Here is a 26,865-nt window from a genome sequence, read left to right as displayed (position 1 = left end):
GTTTTCCGTGTCTTGTGAAGTGACGGGACTCTGCAGAGAGAAACGTTGTTCTCTCGTTACCGACCGGGTGCCGGTGTCTCCCTGTTCACTCCGGCTGTGGGCGGAGAGAGCAGGGAGACGAGTTTCTCGCTGCGGAGCCCCGCTGCCTCAGCCCAGCACAAAAAAATGTGCACAGATTTACTTCACCCAAAAGAGCAAATGAACTGATTGTAAATGCTGGTGTGACCGGTCGGTAAGAGGATGTCCAATCAGTACAAATAAGTGTAATAACCTGTTTGGGTGTACCATGGGTGTGCAGGGCCTGAACACACACACACACACACACACACACACATGCACTATTGGTGCCTTTATATGGGGTCGTGTTTACCGTGTTCACAAGTGGTATTCACGACCTCGTAAGTGGAAAGTTTCTGAAAGCTCTGAGTTCCCGATTTTGTGACGTGTTTGTTGACGTTGTCAGAAATGGAGGAGGCCATGGAAGTTAATTTTTCGGTACATAATAAGTGAATATATTGTAATTTTAGTCGTATATTGTTTTTCTTCGTATTTTTATAACATGTCTGAGGAAAATGTTAATATATGCCTTTGCATTTCCTACATTGTGTTACCCAATTGCTAGCTTGCTAAATTGTTAGCCTCTGTGGCTTCTAGACGCAGACAGTAACGTTAATATTGTAATTTCTTAGCAGTGGTGTTCTCACGACTTAACCACTTGAACGCCAAGCATATCGTGTACAAAACTTGAAACTCACGAGTTTCATTTGAAGGCACCATAAACCAAACTGATTCCTGTTATTGTTGCTTCCCCCAGAGAGGCGGCCAGTAACTTCCTGACTGCCTTAAGCCTTCAGAGGAAAACCCGGAGTCGCCAGCAGTCCCACCAGGTGATGTCTGGAAACATCTGGGCCGCTCTGAGGATAGCTTTATCCATGATGGACCAGCCCGAACTCTTCCAGGCTGCAAATATTGGTGACCTGGACCTTCTCATGCGGGCCTTCAACCTAGACGTTTGAGGAATGGGAGGTAGAGACAATAGCATCTCCCCTTTCACTTCCTCTTCGATTTCTACCCAACAGCCAAAAGCCCAAAGTGCACACATCAGAATGGATTGGATCTGATGTTAGAGACAGCAGTGCGTTTTTTTTAACGCATGTCAAAATTAACTGCAGTCGTCAAAGTTGTCATATTTTTTCGCCCAAGTACCTTGGAGCAGTTGTGAGGACAGGTTCTTCTCAAGTGCTCGAAGTGACTGCTTTGTGATGGATTTGCACTGCAATTTGTGATTTCCCTGAAGAGCACAAGGACGGGCAAAGATTGTACGAGCAATGCCTTAGAGAACACATCAATTAAAAACTGACTCATCCAGTGGAACAGTACTGAGCCAGGAGAGACAGGCAGCTTGAGAGTGTCACACAGGAGGAACCCTCACATGCTGTTTGCAGAGAAAAGATGAGTTTTGAGGGAGAAAAGAAAAGGTTTCATTATCCAATTACTTTCAAAGACTCAAGACTGCCTCGCCCTCCTGAAGGATGGATTTAGTGAGCAAATGATAAAGACTTCACCATACGACCTGGAGCTCCAAATTCTGTTCCTGGCTTGTTTTCATCCTCTTTCAATGGGGAATAATGATACTGCATGAATAAGCATTTTCATAAATGGATTCTTGTTTAAAATTAACATACTTTTTAGAAGTTCTCCCCTTAGTGCTTCAGACAAACGGATAACTTCCTCAACCCAACTGGAATGTGCAAGCCAGGTTGTAAAGCCTTACTCAAATGCATGCGAACAACGATATTTTTATTAATACTATTTTTATGGCAACACAAAAAAAATCAGTAAGCCATTTTCAGACTGGTTTTGATTTCTTTAAAGAACTGCCATCTTCTGAACTTGAAAGCTTTCTGAGCCATTAATTTTTTGTTTTGTTGGGCTCCTAGGCTAGCTTCTCTTTGTTCCCTTTATGCTGACTGGTTGGAGAAATACACACTAAAGCTGGGAAACATTGATCTTCATTAGTGAGGACAACAAAACAAAAGTTGTTACAGGTCTAAAAATATCTCTTTCATCTTCTGGTAAGGCTTTTAGTAGCCCTCACATTTCATGTACGCATCTCATTTTCCCGACTGTATTAATTTCAATACAGTATAATAACATTACAGATGATACATGTTTGGGGTAGTTGAGGTATTTCCTAATGTAGTCATTTGTATCTTTGCGGCGCCTCCGCAGGCAGCGAAGCTCACACATTGAATTAAATCAGTCTGCCTCAGCTATCATGCATGATTTAAATATTTATGTAAGCTTGGGCACATATTTGTTTCATCGGCAAACTTCAACTCACATGAAAAGTTACCGTGCATCCACAAAACACATGATTGTATGGAGCCAGTTGTTATTATTACGTCCGCCAAGGTTCAGTTGGTTTGTCTGTTTGTCAGCAGGATTACAGAAAAACAACTGGCCCGATATTCATGAAACTTGGTGGAAGGGTGTAGCATGGGCCAAGGAAGAACCCATTAAAATTTGGAGCGGATCCGAATCACAGGGCGGATACACACATTCATTTTGGAAGCAGCCTTGGCGGATGTCTGCGCTCTCGAGTGCCCTTCTAGTTCCAGATAATTCCTTCTTTTAAACATGCTTTTTTTGGCTTCTCTTGCGTCACTGTTAGCTAGTTTGAAAGTCACTCTGAACATCACGCTCCTCGCCGTGCAAGCGAGTGATAGATAATCTGCTGTTCTGTATAGCTCAGCACCTTGGTGTTTAACAGGTGTGTCCACGGTCTGGGTGTGCTGTAGAGAGAAGGTTTTTATTCTCAGATCCTATGCAAAATGTCATGTTTTATGTTGCCACGTCGTATTGTCAGTTTGTCCCCGTCTGCCTCGGTGGACCAAAAGGAAGTGGCGATTCTGTGCTTTGAAAGGACGCTATCAGGGGGAACCAGAGACAAGCATGAGGGCCATTCATCTTCCAAACTGTACAGCTTTGATGTCATGGTCTGTATGAGAAGAAGTGTTTCATTAGGAGGCTGGGAGAGAACAAAAACAAGTGTTCTTTTTCAAGAGAGAAACACGGTCGATACAGAAACAGCATCCACCTAAAGTGTAGCCTTCATGTTTTATAACCCTGTGTTGTAGCGATATGACCTTGCACCTGCTGAAGTCACTGACGTACATCAAGCGTTGCTGTCAGATATATGTGTTCACCTTTGATGCACTATCAGAAGTGCACAACAAGCAAACTGCAAATGTTGTCCAACCAATCACATTAATTAGTTATCCACTTGCACATTCAACATTTCAGGCTGAAACAGATGAGTAGCTACTGCTGTCAGATACTTAAAAAAAATGTTGGCAGAGCGTCTCTGTGGCCAGCCATGATGTTTAATAGATCAAGGAGGCAGAGGAGCCCAGTGAGACGCAGCACATATGTGCATGCCACTAACAATCTGCATCGCAGGGGGGCTGACAGTGGACTGCACAATGGCAAAGGCAATGAGGCCAGAGCAGAAGTGCACGCACACATTTATTCAGAGATTTTATTATGATAAAAGAGTTGGCAGTGTTACTGAAATAATATGGGTCCAGTAGTTCAGCAGTGATATCCTGTTGAATATTTTATTATCATTCTATTACTAAATAAGTTATTTTTCAGCCACGCCAGCAGCATGGCTTTATAGATGGAAATGTTGGTCCACCACCTCTGGTTCAGACTGAAATATCTCAGCAATTGTTTGATGGATTGCCATGAAATTTGGTTCAGACATTCGTGTTCACCAGGGGATGACTCCCTCTGACTTTGGCGGTCCTCTGAGTTTTGCTCTAGCGTCACCATTAGGGAAATGACTAAACAAGGGCTGCCCAACGTGGGAAATTTGGCCTGCCATCAGGTTCAATTTGGCCCGCCAGATATAAGCTTTTTTTTGTTTTATTATTTTATTAAAAGGACCAACTTTGCTGTCTTTCAGATATCATGTTAGCTTGTCGGGAAGAAGGCTCCAAAGTTAGGCAAAATTTTGGCGAGGAAAAACTGGCATGGCCATTTTTCAAAGGGGTCCCTTGACAGACAGACATGCCCATTTTATACTAATGCCATGCAGTTTTGGGCAAAACCATGCAGTTTTTTTCATGCTGTATAAATGTGTTATTTTCGCCTATATTCTAAAAATGGTGAAATTGAATATTTCTGCATCCTGGGGTCCCTAAACAGTTTTGGAAATGCATGAATTGGGTATGACTGGAAATGAGCCCAATTGTATTCTATTCAGTAGGTGGAACTTGGGATCCTAGTACCATTTTACGTCTCAACAATACAATACAATACAATAGGTGTTTACTTTTGGCCCATGGCCCACCATTGAGTTCTTGTTTTTTTGCCCTCCAAGGGAAAACGTTAGGCAGCCCTGGTCTAAAGTTTTGGATGGATCGCAATGAAATGTGGTACAGACATCCCTGCCCCCCTCAGGATGAATATTAATAACTTTGGTGATCCCCTGACTTTTTTAATCGAGCATCACCATCAGGTCAAATGATGGTGATTGAAATACCTGCCATGCTAATGACATTCTCATCAGCCTCAGCTGAACTTTGAGTTTAGTACTAAACAGCAACTGATAGCATGATCACATTTAAAACTAAGATGGTGACAATGATAAACATTATACCTGCTAAACGTCAGCCATGTAAGCATTGTCATTACAAGAAAAGATAAAGAAATTATCATCGTGAGCACCACTCTACAGCCTCACAGATCCCCTTAGTCTTCTATGTTACAGCTGCACATTTCAGAGGGTTCCCATTGTACATCTGTTTCAGCCGAGTGTTTGCATCTGTTGACATCCACCTCAGTCTTGTATTGTGTACGATGTGCTAACGCTGCTGGCTAGAAGCACACTGGGTCAGCATGCTGAGCTCTGTCCCCATTTCACGTGTATCAGATGAGTCTCAGCACGTCCAAGACAAGCTTTTCTTTCCATAAACCATAAACTCAATCTCCAATAGTTCCCTGAGAGATCGTTGAGAGACATGGGAGTTATTCTTCAGGCCTCCATGTTTAAATATGAACTCATATTCTGTCCCCGGTCCTCCCAGCTGTCTTTTCTGTCAACGGTGAGCTGTAGAAACTCAAAACACGATGTCTGCTGGTAAGTTGTGATTTCCAGATCAACTCTAGTTTTTCTTATGAGGTTGTAGGCCTTTGCTTTTTTTGCATTTCAAGATACTGTAGTTGTGTTAAAAATGAGAAACTTATTTTTTTAAAGAACCTTTAAATGGCTGGCTTCAAATCTTCTACTGTGTACACCACACTGCAGCGCGTTGAGATATAGGATGCCTGGTTTCGTTTTGTAGAACCTACCTACTGTACCTTCTCAGGTGAACTGGCCTAGCTTAACGCATGCTCCTGACGAACAGATCGAGGTTGATCGCATGCTAGATCCGCTAACATTTATTTTTTTGAATGCTTTTTTCATTTGTATGCATGAAATACATGGAAGTACTTTCGCTCGCTCCCACAAACGTAGAAAAATTGAAATGTATCATGAGGTTTCCTTGCAATATTTCTACAAATGCACTTTTCAAATCTGCAACCTTGACAAAAAGTGATGTATATATTCAGTATATATTCTACACAAGATGCTTTTTCTTGCATAGAACGAGCGAGTGTGCACGGCCAGAGCAAAGAAACGAGTGTGAGGCGTAAAACACACTTAAAATCTCTGCCAAACATGCCGATACTTGAGCTTGAATACTGGTACATTGCTAGAACTGGCTAATCATAGTTAATAGAATAGACATTTTGTAATTATGGCTTCTACAAATTATGAATGTACTGGTGACACTTTGAATAACCCCAGCCAATAGAGCTATCTATCTGTTACCAACTGCTTTTTAGTGTTGACACACATAGTATCAATAAATTGTCATGCACACATTCATAAAGCTATACTGTAAACTATTAATAGTTATTTAATTAATATCATAATGTTATATACTATGGATTCATTAGTTCTGGTTACACATATAATGGGAACAAAACAACATTTAAATCAGACCCAAGGGTGTTAAAATTACATAAATAAATATGTTTTTTTGAAATAAATAATAAATACAGATAAAGATATATAACAATGAAATAATATGTGAAATATTATTATGAATTTTCCCAGTAACAGAGTGTATTACAGGTTATGTGATTGGCTGTCTGCTCAAACCTACAACCAATCACATGACTTTCTCTGACTTGGAGATGAAAGGTGGCTTTTTGAAAATGGTGAAATGAAAACAGACTTTGGAAAAAGGACAATTTGATATATTTTGAATAAGATTGACCTCCAATCATCTTATTGTGAAAAACAGCTGAATAAAATAACATTTCATAATGACACTTTTCTAAATATGTTTTTTCTTCAGTGTTTCATGGTTATGTTAATGTATTTTGCCTTTATTTATTCATAGTATTATTTATTTCATTATATTTTATTTCAGAGCTTAGATTTAACACCACATGGAATACATTTTAATACTTGTTTCATGACCAGTAGGGAAAATACGGCCTTAAATTATTCATTATTATATCAAATTTTTTGCTGTACTTCCAAGCAGTATATAACAATAATTTCTAATGATAATAAAAGTAATTTAGGAAAATGTTTTTTTTTCCCACCTTTTTTCACAGATGAAAAAAAAAAAAGTAATTTAGAAAAATAATCCTGCAAAACGTTTTTCACCTGGCAATTTTTTTTACCTGTTTCACAGATGACAAAAAAAAAGAAAATTGGTAAGATTATCCTGACAAAACATTTCTTTCACCTGTTCTTAAGTCATAAACGCAGGAAGGAAAACACTTTCAAAAAGACCTAGAAAATGGATCACCAGAATTTCTTTCCTCGCTTGCCTTTCAAGGCTTCCGTACATTAATGACTATAGCTTTTTAAGACTTTTCAAGACCTGCAGGCAATCTGTATTTATTAATTAAATTGTGAACACTATGAACTGTCCATATTTATAAAGCTTTATGAGTGTGGTAATATCAATTTATAGATTTGTTTAGTTTTCTGCATTAAATATCAAGTTCTCTCACTCTATAAAATGTTAATAGCAGCATCATTGGTTGGGGTTCATAAAGGTTATCAGTACATGTTGTGTACATTTCTTGCTTCTCTCCTTTAATTCAACATGTGTACAAAGACAGTTTGTTCTGGTTTATTTATCGATGCATCAGATATGTATGAATAAAATGATATTTTGATGAATGAACTTAGAAATGATATACTTTATATACAGTATGAATTACTTATTGAAACACCTACTATAATGCATATTACTCTCCCTGTATAATCACAAGGAAAGCATTAGCACCTTTGAAACGTACAATATGAAAGTAATCTTTTAAAATAAACTGTTGTTATATATTCTACGCTCTTGTGTCTTTATTTTCTCAAAGAAAACACTTGAACTGCAGCTTCTTGTTCGTTCTTAAAGAGGCCAAGTCTCAACAAAGGTGTAGTTTATTAAATTATCCAAACATCGTAAGTAAACAGTGCCAGTGAGTATACTGCCATGACTCTATTCACGTACACCTAAGCCACATTTGGATAAACGCATACATTACAAAAGTCAACTTAAAATAATCCCTTCTATGTAATGACAACTACAGAATTGGCACAAACTTGTTTGCAAAAAGGCAACAGAGTAAAAACAGGTGAACAACCTTTTTTTTTTTTACATTTAGTTAAATGAAAAAAAGAGAATACAACTCACAAAAGTACACTTTTACAATCCAAATGACTAAATGTCAACGTCTAGTGCACATGCTGACAGTGAATAAGCCTTTTTGTGACAAATTGAACCGTTTTAACAACGTAGAGAAAAAGAATGGAAGAGACCGAGCTGGAGGGAAAGCTGAAACAAAAAGACATAAAATACAAAACATAATCAGGAAGATGAGGGGGAACAAAAGGTGCAGCAAAATCAAATCAATTGCACAGAACATCTGAAGACATTTATGACTAAACATCATTAAGCGAGACGACAAGTTCACCCATCCACTGGTGAAGAAGAAACACTGATTACAGACCAGGGTTTATAGGAAGAACGGCAGAAACACAAGACTTGCATAGAGAGACCTTATAGAATTCCCCGCTGCATAGACAATGAACACTGCAGCAGTTGATCAAGTAGTATCTGATGAAGATGAGAGGTCGAGATATAATAAAACCAAAGGAAGGCTACTCACAGTGTTGTTAAAGGGGAGCACCGCTGAAATACGGATATTCATCTGAAAGCTTCCATAAAGATATTTTTGTCTGTAAAGATATTAACCGTCAAGAAAAGACACTCCTATGACTGTCTTGAAAAGCATTACCTGATATTGTTCATCATGTTAATCATATTCCTTTACTATCTTCCACAGTTTTTGACATTTATCAGATTTGCAGTAAAGAAGGTTGTTCTTAGGAAATGTCAGTGTGTCGTCAAAGGATTGTCCTCTCTTTGAATATGAGAGGTAATGACGCCAAAAACACCTAAAAATGGAAATATTAAAAGGGACAGTGTGTAGGCTTTGGCTCCATCTAGTGGTGTGGTTGCAGATTGCAACCAACTGAGTACCCCTCGGCTCGCTCCTCCCTTTCCAAGACTACGTGTTCGCCTCGTTCAGAGGCCATCCTTACCATAATAACACTACTTTAGGAGCAACGAAAGTCAGACGGCGGCTGGTGGTACCACGGTTTTGCACTCTGCGGCTCACGCTACCGCAGCTTCACAAGCGTGTCGGAGAACTAGCTAGAGCCACTGTGCCCCAACACCTAGTATGTCAAATGCAGTATTCCAAAAATACCAGGATGTCCTACTACTACATCCAGTCGTATTTTGCAGTGTACAAGCCAGCATGCTTTTCTGGCTATTCTGACCCAAAATGCTCTAACGGATATATGAGCAAGAGGGTCAAAGTTCAAGGCGCAATGTTATGACAAGTAGTATGTCCCAAGTACGTACTTTGTAAAGGCAGCTGCAGTGTGTACTAAAAGTTAAAAAAAAGTATGCGATTTGGAACGTACCCCCAGTGTTTGGTTTGAGCAACGTGGCGCCATGAAGAGGACCCGCTCCCTACGTAGATATGAAGGGCTCATTCTAAGCTAACAAAAACACAGTGATTCTTAGTTTCAGGTGATTATACACTAATGAAAACATAGTTATGAATACTATATTACATTTTCTGCTAATAGATCCCCCGAAATCCTACACACTGTCCCTTTAAGAAGGTGTTGACTTTTGCAGACTACTGTAACATTCGGAAAGTCTAAGCAGTCTCAGCAGAACTCCCCTTTAAAATATGCACCCAAAGGTGCACCATGCAGTTTCACCGCATGCCAAGGTCACCAAACTGGAATTAAGTGTTTGTGCCACTGACAAAATACCAACACTTTGTAATATTACTCCACCCTTTTGAGATGCAACAGATAAAACAAGATTCAGTCCGAGGCTGCATATTCACGAGTATTTGACAAACAATAATGTTGAATCTGTCCGGCACATTGTGGACATACCGAGTTGATAAATGAGAAGAGTACAGAGTCGGTGAGTAATCCAGCATGAGGTTAGTTATAGTGACTAAACAGCAAAGGGCCAGTTGTACGTTCACTGTGGTTTCGGAGTATTGAGGCTGAACAGCAGGTTTTGGTTGCAGTGAGCACCATGAAGTCATACATTCATCACTGCACCACGTCAGTTAGTACAAGAGATCACTGAACAGCTGTCTTCATACAGTAGGTTCAAGAGTAGATTTGGTTGTAGTTGCATATATTGCTTCAGATGCATAAAATGAATTAACTGACCTGTAAAAAAAGTGGCAACAGGTGAAGGAAAACATTCATTTTAACTTTTGGGTCACAGTCTGAATCTGTCAGAGTGATAAAGGAAGTGAAGTGGACCAGCTGCAGCTGAGAGTTCAAGTTTTGCCTACTATGAGAATAATTAGGCAAATGTAATTCATGAAAGAAGTTCACTGCACTTGTGACTTGATAGCAATCTTGGAATAAGCACAGCTTTGCTTATATCAATCAATTATATGCTATGCTGTCATCTCTTCATAGACTAATGGCCACTTCAAGGATTTACAGGTTCAGCGGTACTGAAGTAGAAATTTAATATATCACATTCAATTGCTCATAGCTGGTGAAGAAAAAGTCCATTTCAACTGCATCGGCTGCAAAATATGACGCGTTCAGGGAAGGAAACTCGTCTATCTTGAGCTCTCAGCCAGTTTACCTCATTAAAAGGGCCAAACTTGCACGTCATCAGGTAGAACTGGAGCAGGTTTGGGCCATTATTCAACTGGTAATACTGTATTTATAACTACAGTGTCCTTCTTGGTGCTCTCCAGTCTGAACACACAGTATGTTGCTTATTTCTTTCAGTGTTCAACCAAAAGATTTTAATTCTTAATGGCTTTTTTGTGTGTATTTCAAAGATGTAAAGCCACCAGCAGCAGTGATTTCTTGTTTGTTGTTGCAGTTTCAGAGCATTTCAGGGCTGGCAGTGAAGCCATTTCAATATACATTTATAAAATGTACCACTTTGAAAATACTGGCACAGTAGCTGAAGGCATAGAGGAGGAACAATGAGATTTGATATGTGACATTATTTTGTGTACAGAAGCGGAAATTGCACACATCCCTCTGCACTTACACCGTCAAGAAAATGTCTTCTCTTGAACATAAACACTGAAATACACATTTAAAGCGTAACATAACACAAATGCACAAGAAGCACATTGCTTTCCCTTTCTGACCAGAGTTCCTGGTTGCTCCTGAATGACATCACGGTAAGGCGAGCAGCTGGTCTGAGAGGCTATTTCCATCGTTTCCACTGTGGCTGTTATTAAAGTTGTCTGCCAGTCTTCGGGGTGAAAGACTGCGGTTCTTTAAAAGGTTGCATGGTGGAGGGGAGGGGGGGGGGAAGGGTCGGTAACTTCAGTTTAACTGCTAGACAGTCGATGGTAAAAGTAGATGTAGCCCAAGTCTTTTGGAGGCCTTTCTGACAAACACACTTTGTGGTCGTTGTAGATCACCCACCTACGGGAACAAAGGACATATGTGAGAAAAAAACACCACCTTTTGTTTTCCAGCATGAAATGCTTTTAAAGTGTCACTTCTTTCAAAACTGAGGACAGAATAAATGGGTCAATTTATTTAGTTTTTCCATTCAGTCTAAAATAAATTGACAGTCCCTGTGATTTTTAATAATTAATTTTTCAGACTTCTGGTGGCAAAAACTTAATAAAACTGACAATAATGATTTAATTTCTTTAGAAAATGTACTTCCTGAGATGAAAACACATTAAGATTAGACCATAAATCCATTTTGTACATGGTGCTTTGTACTTGATGTCAGTTTATTGAAAAGTTTATCAGCCTATTTTAGCTGTAGTTTGGGATTTATCCTACAATTATTATTACTGTCAATGTGAACTTAATATATTATTATTTATTTTACTTACATATACATACTTATTTTCTTTCTTTTCAATTTAATTTATTTTTTTGTTTGTTCTTTATTATTTTTGCATCAGCAATGGTGAGGGTTAGGTGGGAGAGGGTCTGGGAGGGAAAATACCAAAATATGGAAGGACAATCATTTACATTTGTACTTTATTTGTATGTTTCTGTACACCTGATGTTACTTCCATAAATCATTACGGAAAATAAAAGATTAGACCATTAAAACAGACATTTTTGTGACTGACCAGGAACTCTCCTCATAGTGATCAACAATATGCTGTCCGTTTTGTACCGCTATGAACTGAATGAATATACAGAAGAGAAACTGTGTGCAACTCACCTTCCCTCCTTTTTGATGTGACAAACATAATGTCCAGACATTGTGGATGCTCCCATGTGACTGATGAAAGCAAAGAGCTCATAACCTGAAAAAGAGGAACATGGAGTCACATATAGAATATGTTATTAACACAGCAGTGTTTCACAAATACGAAAAAGTGTCATACCTAAACATGCTGCTATAAAACCTGTTTAAATCAACAGGTTCAATCGAAGGACATGTAAACAGCAGGCATTCACCAGCATACATACAAGCCTTGGCTATAAAAGACTCAATTAAAGCCTCTACACAGGTGGACACAGTGAGATAAAAGGACCGTTGCTGATGGCGATGCCTTCATGTTACAGATCAAGCACAGCATTAAAAAAAAGAACCAAAAAGATAAAACATACAGCTATATTAATAAATAATTCAATATTCGTTTTTACTCATTTTACAAAATAATGTTTTGTTCCTGCTGCAAGAGCACACTGTTTACTATAATGACCAATAAACAGGGTGCTCTCGTGGCAAGGACAGTTCAGAATAGGCTTCTGTGAATAGTGAAGAGAATTCATTAAAAATGATGAATAGCCAGAACGTCTGCCTTGCTAATGGTATTTCATGATTTTCACTGAAAATTCTGCGTGGTAGTTCGTTGGTATGTAAGTATGTAGTTGCATTATTATATTGTACATATTTTGTGAGGAGTGTTGAAAAGCTCCTGAATCATGTTTTTGTGCCTAAAGTTGGTCTGGCAGACCAGAGGCCTGTACTACTAAGCGAGTTCAACAAACCCAGGGTATCTTCCTGTTATCTGGCTTAACTAACCCTAACAACTGAGATCCCGCTAAACGGTCCTACGACGGTGGTTATCATCTCGGTAAGTCAACCCAGGGTTTCTCCATCTGGCTATGAGCGCGTTCACATTAAAGGGGTGGTGTTTGCAGCATATGACCAATCGGAAACACGGACAAGTCTACTGTCAGGAGAGCGGCATATTTTGTAAACTATAATATTAGACAAATACGAAGAAGTTAAACACATAATCCAGATTAAAATTAACACAGTTGAAGCTGATAAATGCAAGAAGGACAGCTGGCAAAAGAAACAATTGCAGAAGTGTGAATGTGTAAATTAACAGATTTATTAATTTGACGGAATACTCAAAAGTCAGATATAGTCGTCTAGATGGGGCAGTGATATTATAAAAAACCTTTCATAATATAATGGATGAATAGATTACACTTCATTATGCCCTTTGATAAGAGCATGGCATGTGTGACTATTTCAGCCTTCTTTCATCTGCGTCCCTGACTCCGGCAGTGCGAAACGGACTTGAGAGCAAGTAAAATAGTAAATATAAAAACATAATTCAAAAAGCGGTAAGCACCCACAGCATACAGCGCGCTGTCCTTCCTGCATTTGTCAGTTTAAACTGTGATGCTTTTAGCCTGGATTATGACTGTAACTTCTTCGTCTTTGTGTAATATTATTATACGATCTGCGCACCGAGCTTTGATTGGTCAGTAGGCGGTGCTTTTATACGAGTTGATCTCATCTGGAACATAACCTGCTCCGGAGCAGGTTAGGTGTTCAGCGTAAGTTACCATGGCGATCTACCCCAATAAGAAGTGAACCACCGTCGTAGGACGGAAAACCCAGGGTTAAACCTGAAGTTACCTCGCTGACCCCAAATCCTGCTTCGTCGTACAGGCCTCAAGTCGGTGCCCAGCAGCAGCACAGCACACTGTGTATCAGCATCAGACATTAATTGGAGCTTTCAAAGTACAAAACTTCCAGGTGAAATTAAAAATCAGGAGGTAGAAAACACCCTCTGACACTTGTCTTGGACTCTGACCTCATTTTAATTTCACTGTAATGCAGGTCTTCGTCTTGTAAAATAATATGCTGAACGCTTCTGCTTGGATCTCTGCCGCAACTACCAAGCTTACTCTAAATTTGACTCCACCTTTCAATGCAAATCTACATGAACAAAAGGTTGCTAAAAGTCAACCTCTCATTACTTGATGTACCTTTAGATAAGGATCAATAACAAATAAATTTGAGACAGAAATGTCAGTTTTAACTCACGTCCTGGTCCGTCTTTGACCCGCGGGCCCGACGCGTCTCTGTCTGGGGACAGCGTGGAGTCGCTGTGTGAGTTGGCGTTGGAGAAAGCGTTGTCGTTGGGCTCCGTGTCCGTCATGTCTGACAGGGCGTCGCTCTCCTCCTCCTCCGGGTGGATGAAGATCCAGTCGAGTGCTCGTTCGAGGTTATTGTTCTGAAAGAATGTTTCAAGTTTACTACGTACACTGACATTGTAATTCAAAACAAAAATGCCTCTAATATATCAGAATTGAAAGAATAAAATCGCTTTCAGATATGTCAGTTTCAGTAAATCCTTTTCTGCCAGTTAAGAAAACCTGCTGTTTGAACATGTTCTGTAGGAGGACATCGACAACTGATGCATAATATGTTGGAAGCAGCACTTTCTTTTAATAACTACTAGTTGTAACAGGAAATATTGGCACATAAAAGATATACGGCCTACAGATACAACACGTATGAGGACAAAATCTGGGCGGAAGATAAGACATTTTCATATTCTGTCTTGTTTTTTCTTGCTGTTGTATCTTTAGGTCGCTCATCAAAAAAAAAACGTGCTGAACATGAGAAATCATTTATTGGGGAGGTGGCAGCAGGTATCCATCTGTGCTAAATTCCCCCTGAGGATGTTTGCTTTTAATCCAAAATAGAGGTGTGATTCCTGGAGAATGTTTTTCTTGATTGGCGAATGAAGCTGCCAGCGTTTCCCGTCTCTCCCAGTCAAGTCACTGAGGTTGGGAAAAAAAGTTCTTCCTCTTAATTTTGGACTAATAATAAATCGGGCCGTGAGACCCCTCTCTTCTTCACACCTCCATCCGCCTCATGAGGAATATGTGCTTCAACATCACGGATGGCAGGGAGTTTGGTGATATTGGGGATGATAAACAAGGAAGCCTGGTGTCTATTTCTGTGCCTTAATAACAGTTCTGCTGTGCTATTTTTTGCTGAGGGGGCAGTTTGAAATATGAAACATGAAATGTGAGAATCGGAGGCTATTTCAAAACAGGGGAGATAATGAATTTGCTGCAGCTGCATTCCCTTTGATCCACACACACACACACACACACACACCAAAAAACAAAAAATCAATAATTTTGTACTGTGAGGTTTAAAATTAATTTGTGAGATGTGATGATAAAATGACTCGACGTGTCTTTGAGGCAGATCCTGTTCCTAAAGGAGGCACTAGTGTCCGTATGCTGCTGGGACTATTTGTAAACACCATGTAGAGCAGACATCTTTAATCACTCTGACATGTAAGACCTATTAAATTTGCAGCTTGGAAAGCAAACAAGTAGGCCAGCCAAGCCCATTTATGAGTGACAGAGCTTGGTTTTCATCATCTCGCCCTCTCTCTGCCCTCTTCTCAAACACCTCACCTCATCCCAACCTCCTGCTCTGTCATGAACTTTTGTTTGGTTTTGCTTTTGACCAGGAAAGACTTCCTTTGTTCTGTGATGCCAGGCCTCAACACGTATAAACTCGCCTTGGCGCTTCACTTCTTCCACTCTCTCTCCAGGCTCTTTCCCTGTTCCCTGCTTCCCTCCAGATACAAAAACCATCACCCCATATGCACATCCATGCTCATTCGCTACACACACACTCGCCCAGGAGAGTGTGTCTGTGAGAGGGAGAGAGCCGTGGGAGACGCCAAAGCGCATTTCATGACGGCAGCTTAAAAAAATGACAAATAATATTTATACTTGATGTTGGCGAAATAGTAATTTACTACATTCTATGTAAAACAAGCCGCAATACATTGCGTATATATTCGATATATCGCCCATCCCTACACATTAGCTACGCTTCCTTTTCTAAAGTAAATTACTGTTACCACAATATAGCAGCAGAGGATTTTAGTCACAGCAGAAGACATATTAGACCTGAGGTTTTTTGCAGCAGCAAATGTAGAAATTATGAGCAAAAAACAAACTACTCTTTATGACAAATGTTGGGGGATTAAGACTAATTTGAATTAGTTGGCAGAAACTAATTAATAGGAAGAGAAAAAGATGCCTGGAAAAGAAGTTTCTGTGCCAACTAATGGGGAAAAAAGGTTTTTATTATTATTATTACACACAAAGTGTAAACATGAACAGAGTGGGCAGGAGACTGACCGTGGCTTTGAGTGCCTGGATGCTGTGAGCGCGGGGGAAGCCCATTGAAGTGAGGATGGCGATGCTCTCTTCAGGGGGCGAGTTGCCCAGCGGGGTGGTGCCCATGGGGCTGTCGCTGGTGGACGGACCGGGATCCATCATGGTGGGCAGAGCGAGAGGTTCTGCAAAGTCTGAGAGAGAGAATAATAATGAGATGCTGGAGCTATCTAGTTATTTTTAACCCAATCTGTGAATATATTTGTGTTGGAGGGTCAAAGTTATCCGATTCTAGACATCCGTTTGCTGTTGCGTTGTGGCAAATAAAGTTACATTTTGAACACTGAGAGTACAGAAGTGCAGTTCCATGAAAGAAAGTTTTAGTGTTGTTGTTTTTTTAAACAATTATTTTCAAAATAAAAATTGTTGGGAAGTTCATAAATCAATATATCTGGCTATGGGTGACAAAACATCTGGACATACAGGAGGAACACTGCATGAATTTAAAATGAAATTCAGGAAAGACCTACACCTACCACCTACATTAGTTAACATTAAAAACTATTTGTAAACATTTACAGCCTCTGCATTAAATACATTTAAGAATACATCCTTTCTAATTTCCAAGTGAACTTCAATCCTTTGTGCACTTTCAATAGATTCAAATGAAAGTGAAGTGACCCTCAACCCGGGAACAAGGACACTCCGGCTGTAATTACTCGACTGCTGGTCATAAACACAGCTTTCATTACCGTCCTCGCCATAAATGAAAATGCGTACCACTTATCTCCCACTCCTGTCTCTCTCTCTCAGCCTCCTTGTCTCGTGTCCTTCCGATTACCCATAATACAGTTGTTTTAATGCGACAGGAAGAAGGCTGTCTTAATTAAAGAACCGCTCATGTCTGCATGTTAAGTTGAATTATTCCTAAATTGGTTATTGTTTAACTTCTAACATAAACTTTGACAGTGTCAATCTGTGTTCAGATCTCATCATCACAGCCTTTTAGTAAATGCATTCATGACGTGTATATGAACTCTGGCCCTGTTCAATAAGGCTCAATTTCAGGTTTTTAACAAATTCACTGAAACTAAGTTGATAAATAAGTATAATAATTGAGTGGCCTTGCCTGCACAGTGCTTTAGAAATGCACCTTTTATAAGAAGGAGCCATTAGGTTAGTAAATGCAGCACTCTGAGATCCACCTCAGCATAAAAAGAAACGCATGTAAAGAAACAAGTTGAAGTGATGTTAATGGGAATGAAATAAAACCAAACAAATGTGGGGGAGGAAGAAGAAAAAGAAGAAGTAACTTTTGTGCAGCAGGCAGGGACGGAGCGTTTCACTGACATTATTGAGCCTGAATGCAGCCCATTCTGCAGACGCATTAGGCCCATTTCAAAACGAACAGGCATGGGGATGCTCTAATTTCTCTCCACTGTAGAGGCCCTTTACAGCCAACCAGGGAAATAAAAGTGACACGAGCCTACGCCTCGGGGGTGCGTCTCTACTGCTGAGAGGCTCTAGAAGAGACAAAGTCAGCCCAGACAAAGTTTCTGGTGATGATCTCACACACACACACACACACACACACAGCGATAAACACCTGCAGTACACAAAGGGATGCAAAGTGTGACGCTGGCAAAAACAACTTAACTGTAATGGAAGAAGTGGAGATGTGACGCGTCTCTCACTTTGAATTACCTTTGTGCTTAAAAAGGTCCCATACAAATAAACTTGCCGTGGCTTTGTGTACTTGCTGCAGACATGTTTTTGGCAGGTTTGAATAGGTATAGAAAAAACACAACACAAGCTTCACGTGAGCCGACTGGCTTTCTGAACTAGTCAAATTCTCGGCCGACTTGTGTTGCCTTGTGAAGCAGCGTCTCCATTTTTCTTTTCCTCGTTCGTTGTCCATATCTAACGCTCATCTCTTAGGGCGCTTTCACTAGTCATTGTCCATTTGGCTAGTCCAAATCAGAGTGAAATACATACTTTTGGTTCATTTTCTATTTGGTCTGGTTCTGTTTCGTATACAAATAAAAAACATTATAATTTGCGGAGGGGCGTGTACGAAAGAGCAAATGTATGTTTTTCATCTTGAGAGCTGCCACTTCTATGCAGGGAATCGCAGACTTTGATATATTGCTGTTGAAGTTTCAGCTCTAGAGTAAAAAGTATAAACATTTGTGTCCGTTGATCTGTCCATATTTAGGTTCCATTTGACTGCAGTGATGTTCCCTCACCAGGCTCCTCCATGTGGGCTATGATCCAGTTGAAGGCCATCTCTGGGCCCATGTTGCCGGTGTAGTAGACCGCCTTCCTGCAGGCCTCCAGCGGGAAGCCCATCTCTGCCAGTTGCATTACCGCCGCCTCATCTATTTCAGGAGCTGGGGACACGACAAAAACCGACATCAATAACTAAAAACATAGCAGTTGCTGATTCAACACTGCCGGTAACCTCCCAGTTTAAACAACCAAACAGATCTCTCTTTGGGCCTCATTAAGCGAAGAGACCAGAGGAGAAGCAGCCCCGGGGACGTTTCTTTATTGAGGGATGATTTATCAAGGAGAGAAATGAGTCTGGCTGAGACGAGCAGCGCCACGTGGAAAAGTAAAGTTTGTTTGGAAGTAGAGAGCAGCTGCAGCACCTGCTCAAGTATACATGGTCAGCACCATTGCTTGGTGCCCAAAATACATTTTTCATGGCCATAACTTAATATAAGGGTTACATATTCATATACATAGAAATACTCACAGTCTATGGAGCCCATGGAGTTATCTGAAAGAGGAGAAGAAACATATTTCAGGTAATGGCACACAATGAGAACACACATTATCACTGGTTTTGTGCATTTTCCCTTGTTTGCATATGGTTTTGTGTACTTCCACTTTTAACATCAAATAAACCTAGAGAGAATCTTCAACATTTTTGGTTAACAACATCTAGGGCTGCTCCCTCTTAGTCGATTAGTCGACTAATCGGTTGTTTTGGTCTTAGTTGACTAAGATTTCTTTAGTCGATTAATCGTTTTTTATGCTTTTTTCATGCTGATTTCCAAGAAGTTTATGAGCACATCTCTGGTAAACACAAAATTTAAAGTGGTGCTTTCGTGTGATTCTTCGAGGAGAAACTACATTTTACAGATCTGTCAATTAAATCAACTAATCGATTAGTCGACAAAATCCTATGAGTGTTAATCGACTAAGAATTTCTTCGGTAAAGGACAGCCCTAGTAACACCATGGCCACCGTCTCCCAGCGTGATTGTTAACCAAAGCGGACTGACCAGCGTGCGGTCTGCGGTGATTTTGGCAGGTCTTGAAACACGGACCCCGCCTCATTTGCCATGCCTTGTGGGTGTGACTTTTTTGAGGGTGTCATCAACATTAGTATCTATACAACCAATGTGTTTATGATTCAATTGTTTACAAGAGCACGAACTTGTTTACAATACCACAAAGTTCTTCATAGATCTAGCCTCTTAATTTTGGCCTCAAATTGCACCACATTGAGGCATTTAACTTTAATATGTACATTTTATTTCAAAATGCATGATGTTTCCAATATCAATGAGTAATCGTGTTAAATAATCATGATCTCTACATTGACCAAAATAATCGCGATTATGATTTTTACCATAATCGAGCAGCCCTATGACTAATATTGAACTTATTTCTATAAAATGGACACTGCTGAATCAGTTTGCTGACGTTATGACTCTTCTGTACTTGTCCTATTGTTACACTATGTTTGAAGATTTACCATTGTGTCATACTTGTCACTCGTGGTCACAGTGGCTGTTGTTCAATCATATTAGGGATGTCCCTTTACAGACAGGGCCGATTCAAGTTAGATGTCCTCAAGCTAAGATGGGAGAAAAGAGTTTTGTCACCACCTGCGGTGAGCAGATTGATCGGCCCAACTGTTCACAAGCTCTACAATCACAACTTCAAACCCAAACTCATGTGCTTCCCCCCTCTCTTTCATATTTTCACTCAATTTAGAAAAAAAAACTGATCAGGGTTCATTTTAAACACCCAGTGGGGATTTGAGATTGAAAAAAGTTTAATCCAGTTTAATGCTGAAGGAGACAATCAGATTAGCAACCAAAACTGAAAAATCATTATCTATAAAGGTTTGAACGGCTTTTAATTGTTTGTTTTGTGCTTTTGAACAGAAAAATGGAATCACAAAAATCCATGATACATTTTTTTGTCTTCCATTTCCTTAATGGGCAGCAATAATTGAGTGAATGGATGATACGCAGACCAATGAGAAATAATGTGGTTCAAGCAGCATACAGGAAAACACACTTGTGCGATGCTGTGTAATTAATGAGAAGCACTGAAGCCTTTTGGAGACAGAAGGGTGACCAATGATTAATCACTGCTGATGCCAGCTGGGAGGATAATGGGCCAATGGTTAATTTGCAACCGACAAAACCCATCATATAAACGTGACATAAATAAATCAGATAATGCATTGAAAACAGCGCGGCGTTTCCTCTGACCTCTTTCCATTTCACAGTTTAAACGGCACGATTTACACCCTGCTACTTGTTTTAACCTCTCGGTCTGTAGACAGAGAAGCTCTGACGGAAGTCAACAGGGGACAAAACATAAGACTGTATATAAGAAGTGGACGTCGTCACCGTGATGTCACTCATTGGTTTGTGGACTGCCGTTTTGAAGCCTTGAATTCGGCATTTGTTGTCGTCACCATACTGTTTTTTGCAACCAGAAGTGACACACGAGGGTGGAGCTAAGTACAACCGAACGCTGAATAACACATTTTTAGGAGACCATATGTTATAATTAACTTTCAAGAACTAAAAACACACTGTGAAAGGGTTAAAGTTGTATGACGAAAACATGGGCAACTCCCAGACCGGACAACGCCGCGGTAGCAACCTGTCAATCACAAGGTAGCCACGCCCTAAAACATCCCCTGCTTTATGGCCTATTTGACTCTAAATGGGACCATAATTTACTAAATGAACATCATGCTGTATTGAAGAAGACTTGAAACTAGTGATTGAGACCATAAACTCCTGTTTGCAATGTTTACTGAGGTAATAAATCAAGTGAGAAGTAGGCTAATTTTCTCATAGACTTCTATACAATCAGACTTCTTTTTGCAACCAGAGGAGTCACCCCCATGCAGGTTGCCCACTGGGACAAAATAAGAGATTCAAATTACTCCACCCCGCATCAAACATACTACATCCATAAAACATTTACACATATTTTCATGCATTGATTTCACTGTGGCCCTCTAAGATAGCTGCATAGCTTGCCGCTGTCAGACGTAGATATGCAATGCTGCCTAAGCAAGGTAGTTTCAGCTCAATGAAAGCACACTTTATGTTACAGACTGAAAAGTTTTAAGTAGATACTGCACTCTTCCAAGAAGCCAATTTAATGTGTTTCATGTGTGGTCTGAGATACAGTAGCAGCTACGGCACATAATGTTCAGTCCTAAAATATTAAGGCAACATTTGGTTTTGAGTTTCCTGTTTTAAGAAGCAGCCAGCGAAACGATTCAGTAAAAAAAAAAATCCCTCCTGAGTCCAAAGGCTGCTTGCTGGTGTGTCTTTGCACTGGACCCTTTTTTGTGTTTGGAGCTTGAGACGGAACAGAACACTTTGTGCTTCACGCCTGCTAAAATATTAAGGAGGACACTGATAACTTGATGTAGCTGAACTTTGCAAACAACGGAAGGAGGGATGAGGAGAGGAATGAGAATTACAATCACAGAGAAGACAAAGACAGACAAACAAAAAGAGGGAGGCTGTAGTTTGACCTTTAGGAAGACAGGCACACAAAAATGCCAAACGTACACCGTATGCAACGCTGGAAATATCACTAAACAGTCAGCAAACAGTCTGATGCGTCCAAAGTTTCAAGAAAAGTAACAACAACACCGTTTGAGCTCTAAAAACACACTCGCTGGCGTTCTGTTCCCAGGGAAGTGCATTACAAGGGGATCTTATAAAATCATTATAACTTATTAGGCTTAGCCACACTGTGAACACAACAACTTTTCAGTAATTGATTGAGCATGACGTTCACGTGGGATTCCATTCAATATGCCCTTAAGAGAAAACCTGGGTGGCTTTGAGCAGAACATCATATTAGAGACAATTTCACGGATCATTTGTCTCTGTCACAAAAATACCCCACACCTCCTGAAAAGGATGTTAGGTAGCAGCTTGGCAACAACACACATCTGAGTTAGTTCTCAAAGCAACACTGTATTCCACTTTACTGGGAACAATCTGATATATATAATGCCTCATATGTTGAAGGTGTTTTAATATTCTGCAGAGTGTACAGAATATGTTTGGCAAGCTGGGTAAAGGTGCTCGCAGAAAAAAATGCCCTTTAAAATTAATAAAAGGGCTGCGAAATTGAACATGAAGGGCCAAAAATGCCCCCAGTAGTTAAGAGCGCTGTTTTACTGGGGGTTTTTTCCAAGTCGTTACGCATGAATGCAAATATATCCCTGTAGGACACTGCAGGTGAGTCACCGCAGCTTGTGACCATGGGATCCTTCTCAGTGAATTAGAAAAATGCATCGTTTTGAGCTGAACTTTTGTCAGATGCTTTTTCTTTTTCTTTCTGTTGCTCTCTTTGAAAGAGCCGCACAGATGAGGGACAGCTGATTCGTGAAGTTGAAATGAGTTATCTATACGATACCTCCTCATTTTACAACAAATACCTAAATTCTGCTTCTGTTGACTGTATTGTGTGTCATTTTCAGTAAGTATCGCAGTATAAAACCTGTTTTCTGTTTAAAAAACACAAATGTTGGAAGATAGCAAGTACTACTCACCCATCTTTTAAGTGATTACGTATCTAGTCTGGTCTAGACCGCACAGCTGATAGGTACATGGTTTGTTTACATGGCGTAACAGATAGTGCAAATTTAATGATATGTGTGGACAGAGAGTGTCCGATGCTATCTGGATATAAGTAAATAAGAAGACCACATATCTATCTTCTTATCTTGTTGGTTTCTTATTCGGTCAAAAGTGCATAAACTGGACTTGTTCTGTACCTCTGGTGTCTTCAGACAGCACGATGGGAGGCATGAGGTCAGGCAACTCCTCTTCACTCGCCTGCAGCCCAGCGGCCCGCAGCCTGCTCAGATCCAGAAAGTCTGGAACATCGATGGCCAAGTCTGTACAGGAATAGACGCAATATAAAACTTAACTGAGGAGTGCATTGACATGAATTGTGCTCAGAGCCTATGCTGTAAATCTCCTCAAGCTGTGGTTCCAAAAGCATCCTAGCCTATAGACTTATAATTTGAGAGTAAGGAATCCAAAGCAGTATCTTTAATATCCTTTTAAAATCTTTTATAAACATTTAGAAATTGTTCTTTTATCAATGGTTGTTTGATATTTTCTTTTAAAAGTTGCTTTTTTTCATCAAATCATTGACTGTTATTGTATTTTTGATGCATGATTGATTTTGATTTAAATGACAGTGTGTAGGATTCAGCGGCATCTAGCAGCATGGTTGCAGATTGCAACCACTGGAAAACTCCTCTGCTAACTCCTCCTTTTCTAGGACTGCGGTAACGTGAGTCACCGTGTGCAAAACCGTGGTAACGCTGTTCACCTCGCTCAGAGGCCATCCTTACCATAATAACACTACTTTAGGAGCAACAGAAGTCAGACGCTGGCTGGCAGTACCACGGTTTTACACTCTGTGGCTCACGTTACCGCAGTTTCGCATGCGTGTCGGAAAACTATGGTGGCCCTCAGGTAACGTAACAGTGTTTGGTTTGTCCGTTCTGGGCTACTGTAGAAACATGGTGGAACAACATGGCGGATTCTGTGAAGAGGACCCGCTCCCTATCTAGATATGAAGGGCTCAATAGCTAACGAAAACACAATGATGATGATTATACACTAATGAAAACATAGTTTTGAATATTATATTCCATTTCTGCTATTAGATCCCCTGAAATGCTACACATTGTTCCTTTAATGTTTAAGTTTAAGTGATGCCATGCATTTATTTTTGAACACAACATATGTAAGAAAAACTTCACATATCACATAATAAGTGAGGAGCCTCTGCTAGCTGTTGGTGTAAGTTACACTCTACCCACAAAACACAACTGTGACTGTGGGCCACGAAACACTCCCAAATATACTGCTGAAGATTTATATAATGATTTATAAATAGCAGGGTAAAGCTGAGTGAAAACTGCACAGAGTTAAACACTTTAAACCCTTGAGTTTGTTGGCAAAGCGATGAGGGCACACAGAGTTTAAGATGCAATTTAAGATGCTGCAAATCACTCATTTGAATTTGGTGAATTTTGGAGTGCAGACAAAATTAAAACTCCAGCAGTCCTTTATAGATATGGGCAGGGTGAGAGACGGGGTAGTTTATGTCTATGTGTCCAAAATTGCACGTGAAGCCATTCAAAAATGTACAGTTTCACTTGCTACTGTACGTGCCTTGTGAATTGCTGTTAGATGGTGCCCTCTGCTGGACATGTACAGCACTACACATACTTATAATCGAGTCACAACAAACGTAGAGGCCAGAAAAAGACAGTTTAAATCCAACGGTGAAGGGTGATCGATAGTTACCTAGTTTTTTTGGCACCCAGTCAACACCGAATGTGAATTTCTTGATCTGCAAAATCAGATACTCAGGGAAGGAGGCGAAACGGGAAGTTCTGCAGAGGAAAATAACAATTTTGAAAAAAGGAGATATAAAAGAAACCAATTCACATGTTATACATACAACTGGTTTAAATTTACAGATGTGAGGTGATTAAAAAACACTGAGGGTTTAGAGAAGTCATTCAGGCCCTTCGCTTACTTGACTCCGGCCGACTTGGCCTGCAGCGCCGAGCTCCAGAAGTCGAGGACGTTCTCCGGCTCTGTGAAGGCCTGCAGGCAGGCGGTGAAGGGGATCCGCGCTCTAACCGGCTCAGGAGGAGCCCGCATGTTCTCCTCAGCTTCCCTCCGCTTGGCCTCAAATGTCATCAGCTCCTCTGGTAGAATAACACAGAATGACAAACACTTTGAGCTGTGCAAAGTGCTAACATCTGCAAAACTCCATAACATTCTGCATTTTAAAATTCTGATTTGAGTCAAATCAAGAGCGATACAAGTTGCATTTTAATATCAATAAATGATTTAAGGTGTTCAGGATGGCTGCTGACAAGACTGACGGCTTCTGCTTTCATCTACACTGCATCAGAAGAAGACTACCATCTTTACCGGGGTCACAAGGGTGCAACTAACAGTTATTTTCATTGTTGTATAATCTGTTGATTATGTTCTTGATTAATCGATTAGTTGTTTGGTCTATAAAATGTCAGAACATGGTGAAAAGCGGCTGGTGCCACCTGAGCCCAGCGCTGTGCCAGCTGTATCGACCAGAGGCAGCTGTGGCTTCCTGCTGCAGCAGAGCATTGTGTGTGTGTGTGTGTGTGTGTGTGTGTGTGTGTGTGTGTGTGTGTGTGTGTGTGTGTGTGTGTGTGTGTGTGTGTGTGTGTGTGTGTGTGTGTGTGTGTGTGAGTGTGTGTGTGTGTCTGCATGGGGGGCTTCTTTACCTCGATTGGTGGCCATCTCAATGGGAGCTGGCAGCTGGATGCAGTAGTCCACCCGCTGAGTGTAACGAACCCGACGGGACTGGCAGCACTGAACTCGCTCCTCCACCAGGAAGCGGAAGATGTCGCTTGGGTTCTCCGAGCCTGCGCTGTTCCTCTGTAAGACAGCAACGTAAAGGGAGGATGAGAGGGAAGAGTTTGAATATCTGCTAAATCCGGTGATGAGATTAGGCAGTCATATTGACTGTTTTTATGGCTGTCAAAGTTGACGCAATAATAACACATTAATGGAAATTTGTTTTAACGCCACTAATTTCTTTAACGCATTAATGCAACTTGCGATTTTTAGGTTGTAGCGGGCTCAGTTTTAACCATGTCATACTAGCTTGTCACGAAAGGAGGATAAATAACGCTCCATGCTTACACTAAATTTTGGCGAGGATAAAACAGTCCCTTGACCTCTGACCTCAAGATATGTGAATGCAAATGGGTTCTATGGGTACCCACGAGTCTCCCCTTTACAGACATGCCTACTTTATGATAATTACATGTAGTTTGGGGCAAGTCATAGTCAAGTCAGCACACTGACACACTGACAGCTGTTGTTGCCTGTTGGGCTGCAGTTTGCCATGTTATGATTTGAGCATATTTTCTATGCTAAATGCAGTACCTGTGAGGGTTTCTGGACAATATTTGTCATTGTTTTGTGTTGGTAATTGATTTGCAATAATAAATATATACACACATTTGCATAAAGCAGCATATTTGCCCACTCCCTAATGATAAGAGTATTAAATACTTGACAAATCTCCCTTTAAGGCACATTTTGTAAAGTGTGATTAATTTGGGATTAATTGTGATTAACTATGGACAATCATGCGATTAAATATTTTAATCGATTGACAGCCCTACTTTTTCTAAAGTAATGAATAAAAACCAGTGATGTGAACCCACAATGATAAAATGGAGGTTCCCCACAGACTTTTTTCACATTCATTTTTTACTTTTACTTAATTCTTGATTTATATTAGCGAAATTAAATCTAATGGCAATCAAGCTGTCATGTGTCCCACCTGTCCCTCACATTGTAATGTTATTGTTTGGTACGCTGCACTAATGCACCAATAATCACATAAAGGTTATAGTGTCTTGTGGTCTAAAGGCTGTTACAAATACTTTTTAAGAGTTAGCTCTGAATATTTAAAATACTGTTTATTGCTTCACATGTACCATGAATATGCAAAGCTTCTGTGACA

At 40.2% G+C, this 26,865-nt stretch overlaps 2 protein-coding genes across 6 annotated transcripts in view; one reads left to right on the top strand and one right to left on the bottom strand.

Annotated features, from left to right (window-relative positions):
• Positions 1–6,377, top strand: part of pex5la (peroxisomal biogenesis factor 5-like a) — a 108,583-nt gene extending 102,206 nt beyond the window's left edge. For all 3 annotated transcript variants that reach the window (XM_074635248.1, XM_074635247.1, XM_074635246.1), the window contains one exon: positions 815–6,377. In XM_074635248.1, coding sequence (XP_074491349.1) covers positions 815–1,016 — 202 coding nt within the window. In that variant the 3' untranslated portion in view covers positions 1,017–6,377. The remainder of the gene's footprint in view (positions 1–814) is intronic.
• A 1,117-nt stretch (positions 6,378–7,494) lies between these two features.
• Positions 7,495–26,865, bottom strand: part of usp13 (ubiquitin specific peptidase 13) — a 42,532-nt gene continuing 23,161 nt past the window's right edge. For all 3 annotated transcript variants that reach the window (XM_074635243.1, XM_074635244.1, XM_074635245.1), the window contains exons 12-21: positions 25,613–25,766; positions 24,874–25,048; positions 24,639–24,727; positions 23,087–23,209; positions 18,783–18,806; positions 18,271–18,414; positions 16,049–16,218; positions 13,917–14,106; positions 11,844–11,928; positions 7,495–11,077 (exon numbers count right to left, since the gene is read on the bottom strand). In XM_074635243.1, coding sequence (XP_074491344.1) covers positions 10,981–11,077; positions 11,844–11,928; positions 13,917–14,106; positions 16,049–16,218; positions 18,271–18,414; positions 18,783–18,806; positions 23,087–23,209; positions 24,639–24,727; positions 24,874–25,048; positions 25,613–25,766 — 1,251 coding nt within the window. In that variant the 3' untranslated portion in view covers positions 7,495–10,980. The remainder of the gene's footprint in view (positions 11,078–11,843; positions 11,929–13,916; positions 14,107–16,048; positions 16,219–18,270; positions 18,415–18,782; positions 18,807–23,086; positions 23,210–24,638; positions 24,728–24,873; positions 25,049–25,612; positions 25,767–26,865) is intronic.

The sequence above is a fragment of the Sebastes fasciatus genome, chromosome 5 (assembly GCF_043250625.1).
Source record: "Sebastes fasciatus isolate fSebFas1 chromosome 5, fSebFas1.pri, whole genome shotgun sequence".
NCBI classification, from domain to species: Eukaryota; Metazoa; Chordata; class Actinopteri; order Perciformes; family Sebastidae; genus Sebastes; species Sebastes fasciatus.
This window is presented reverse-complemented; position numbering and strand designations above follow the sequence as displayed.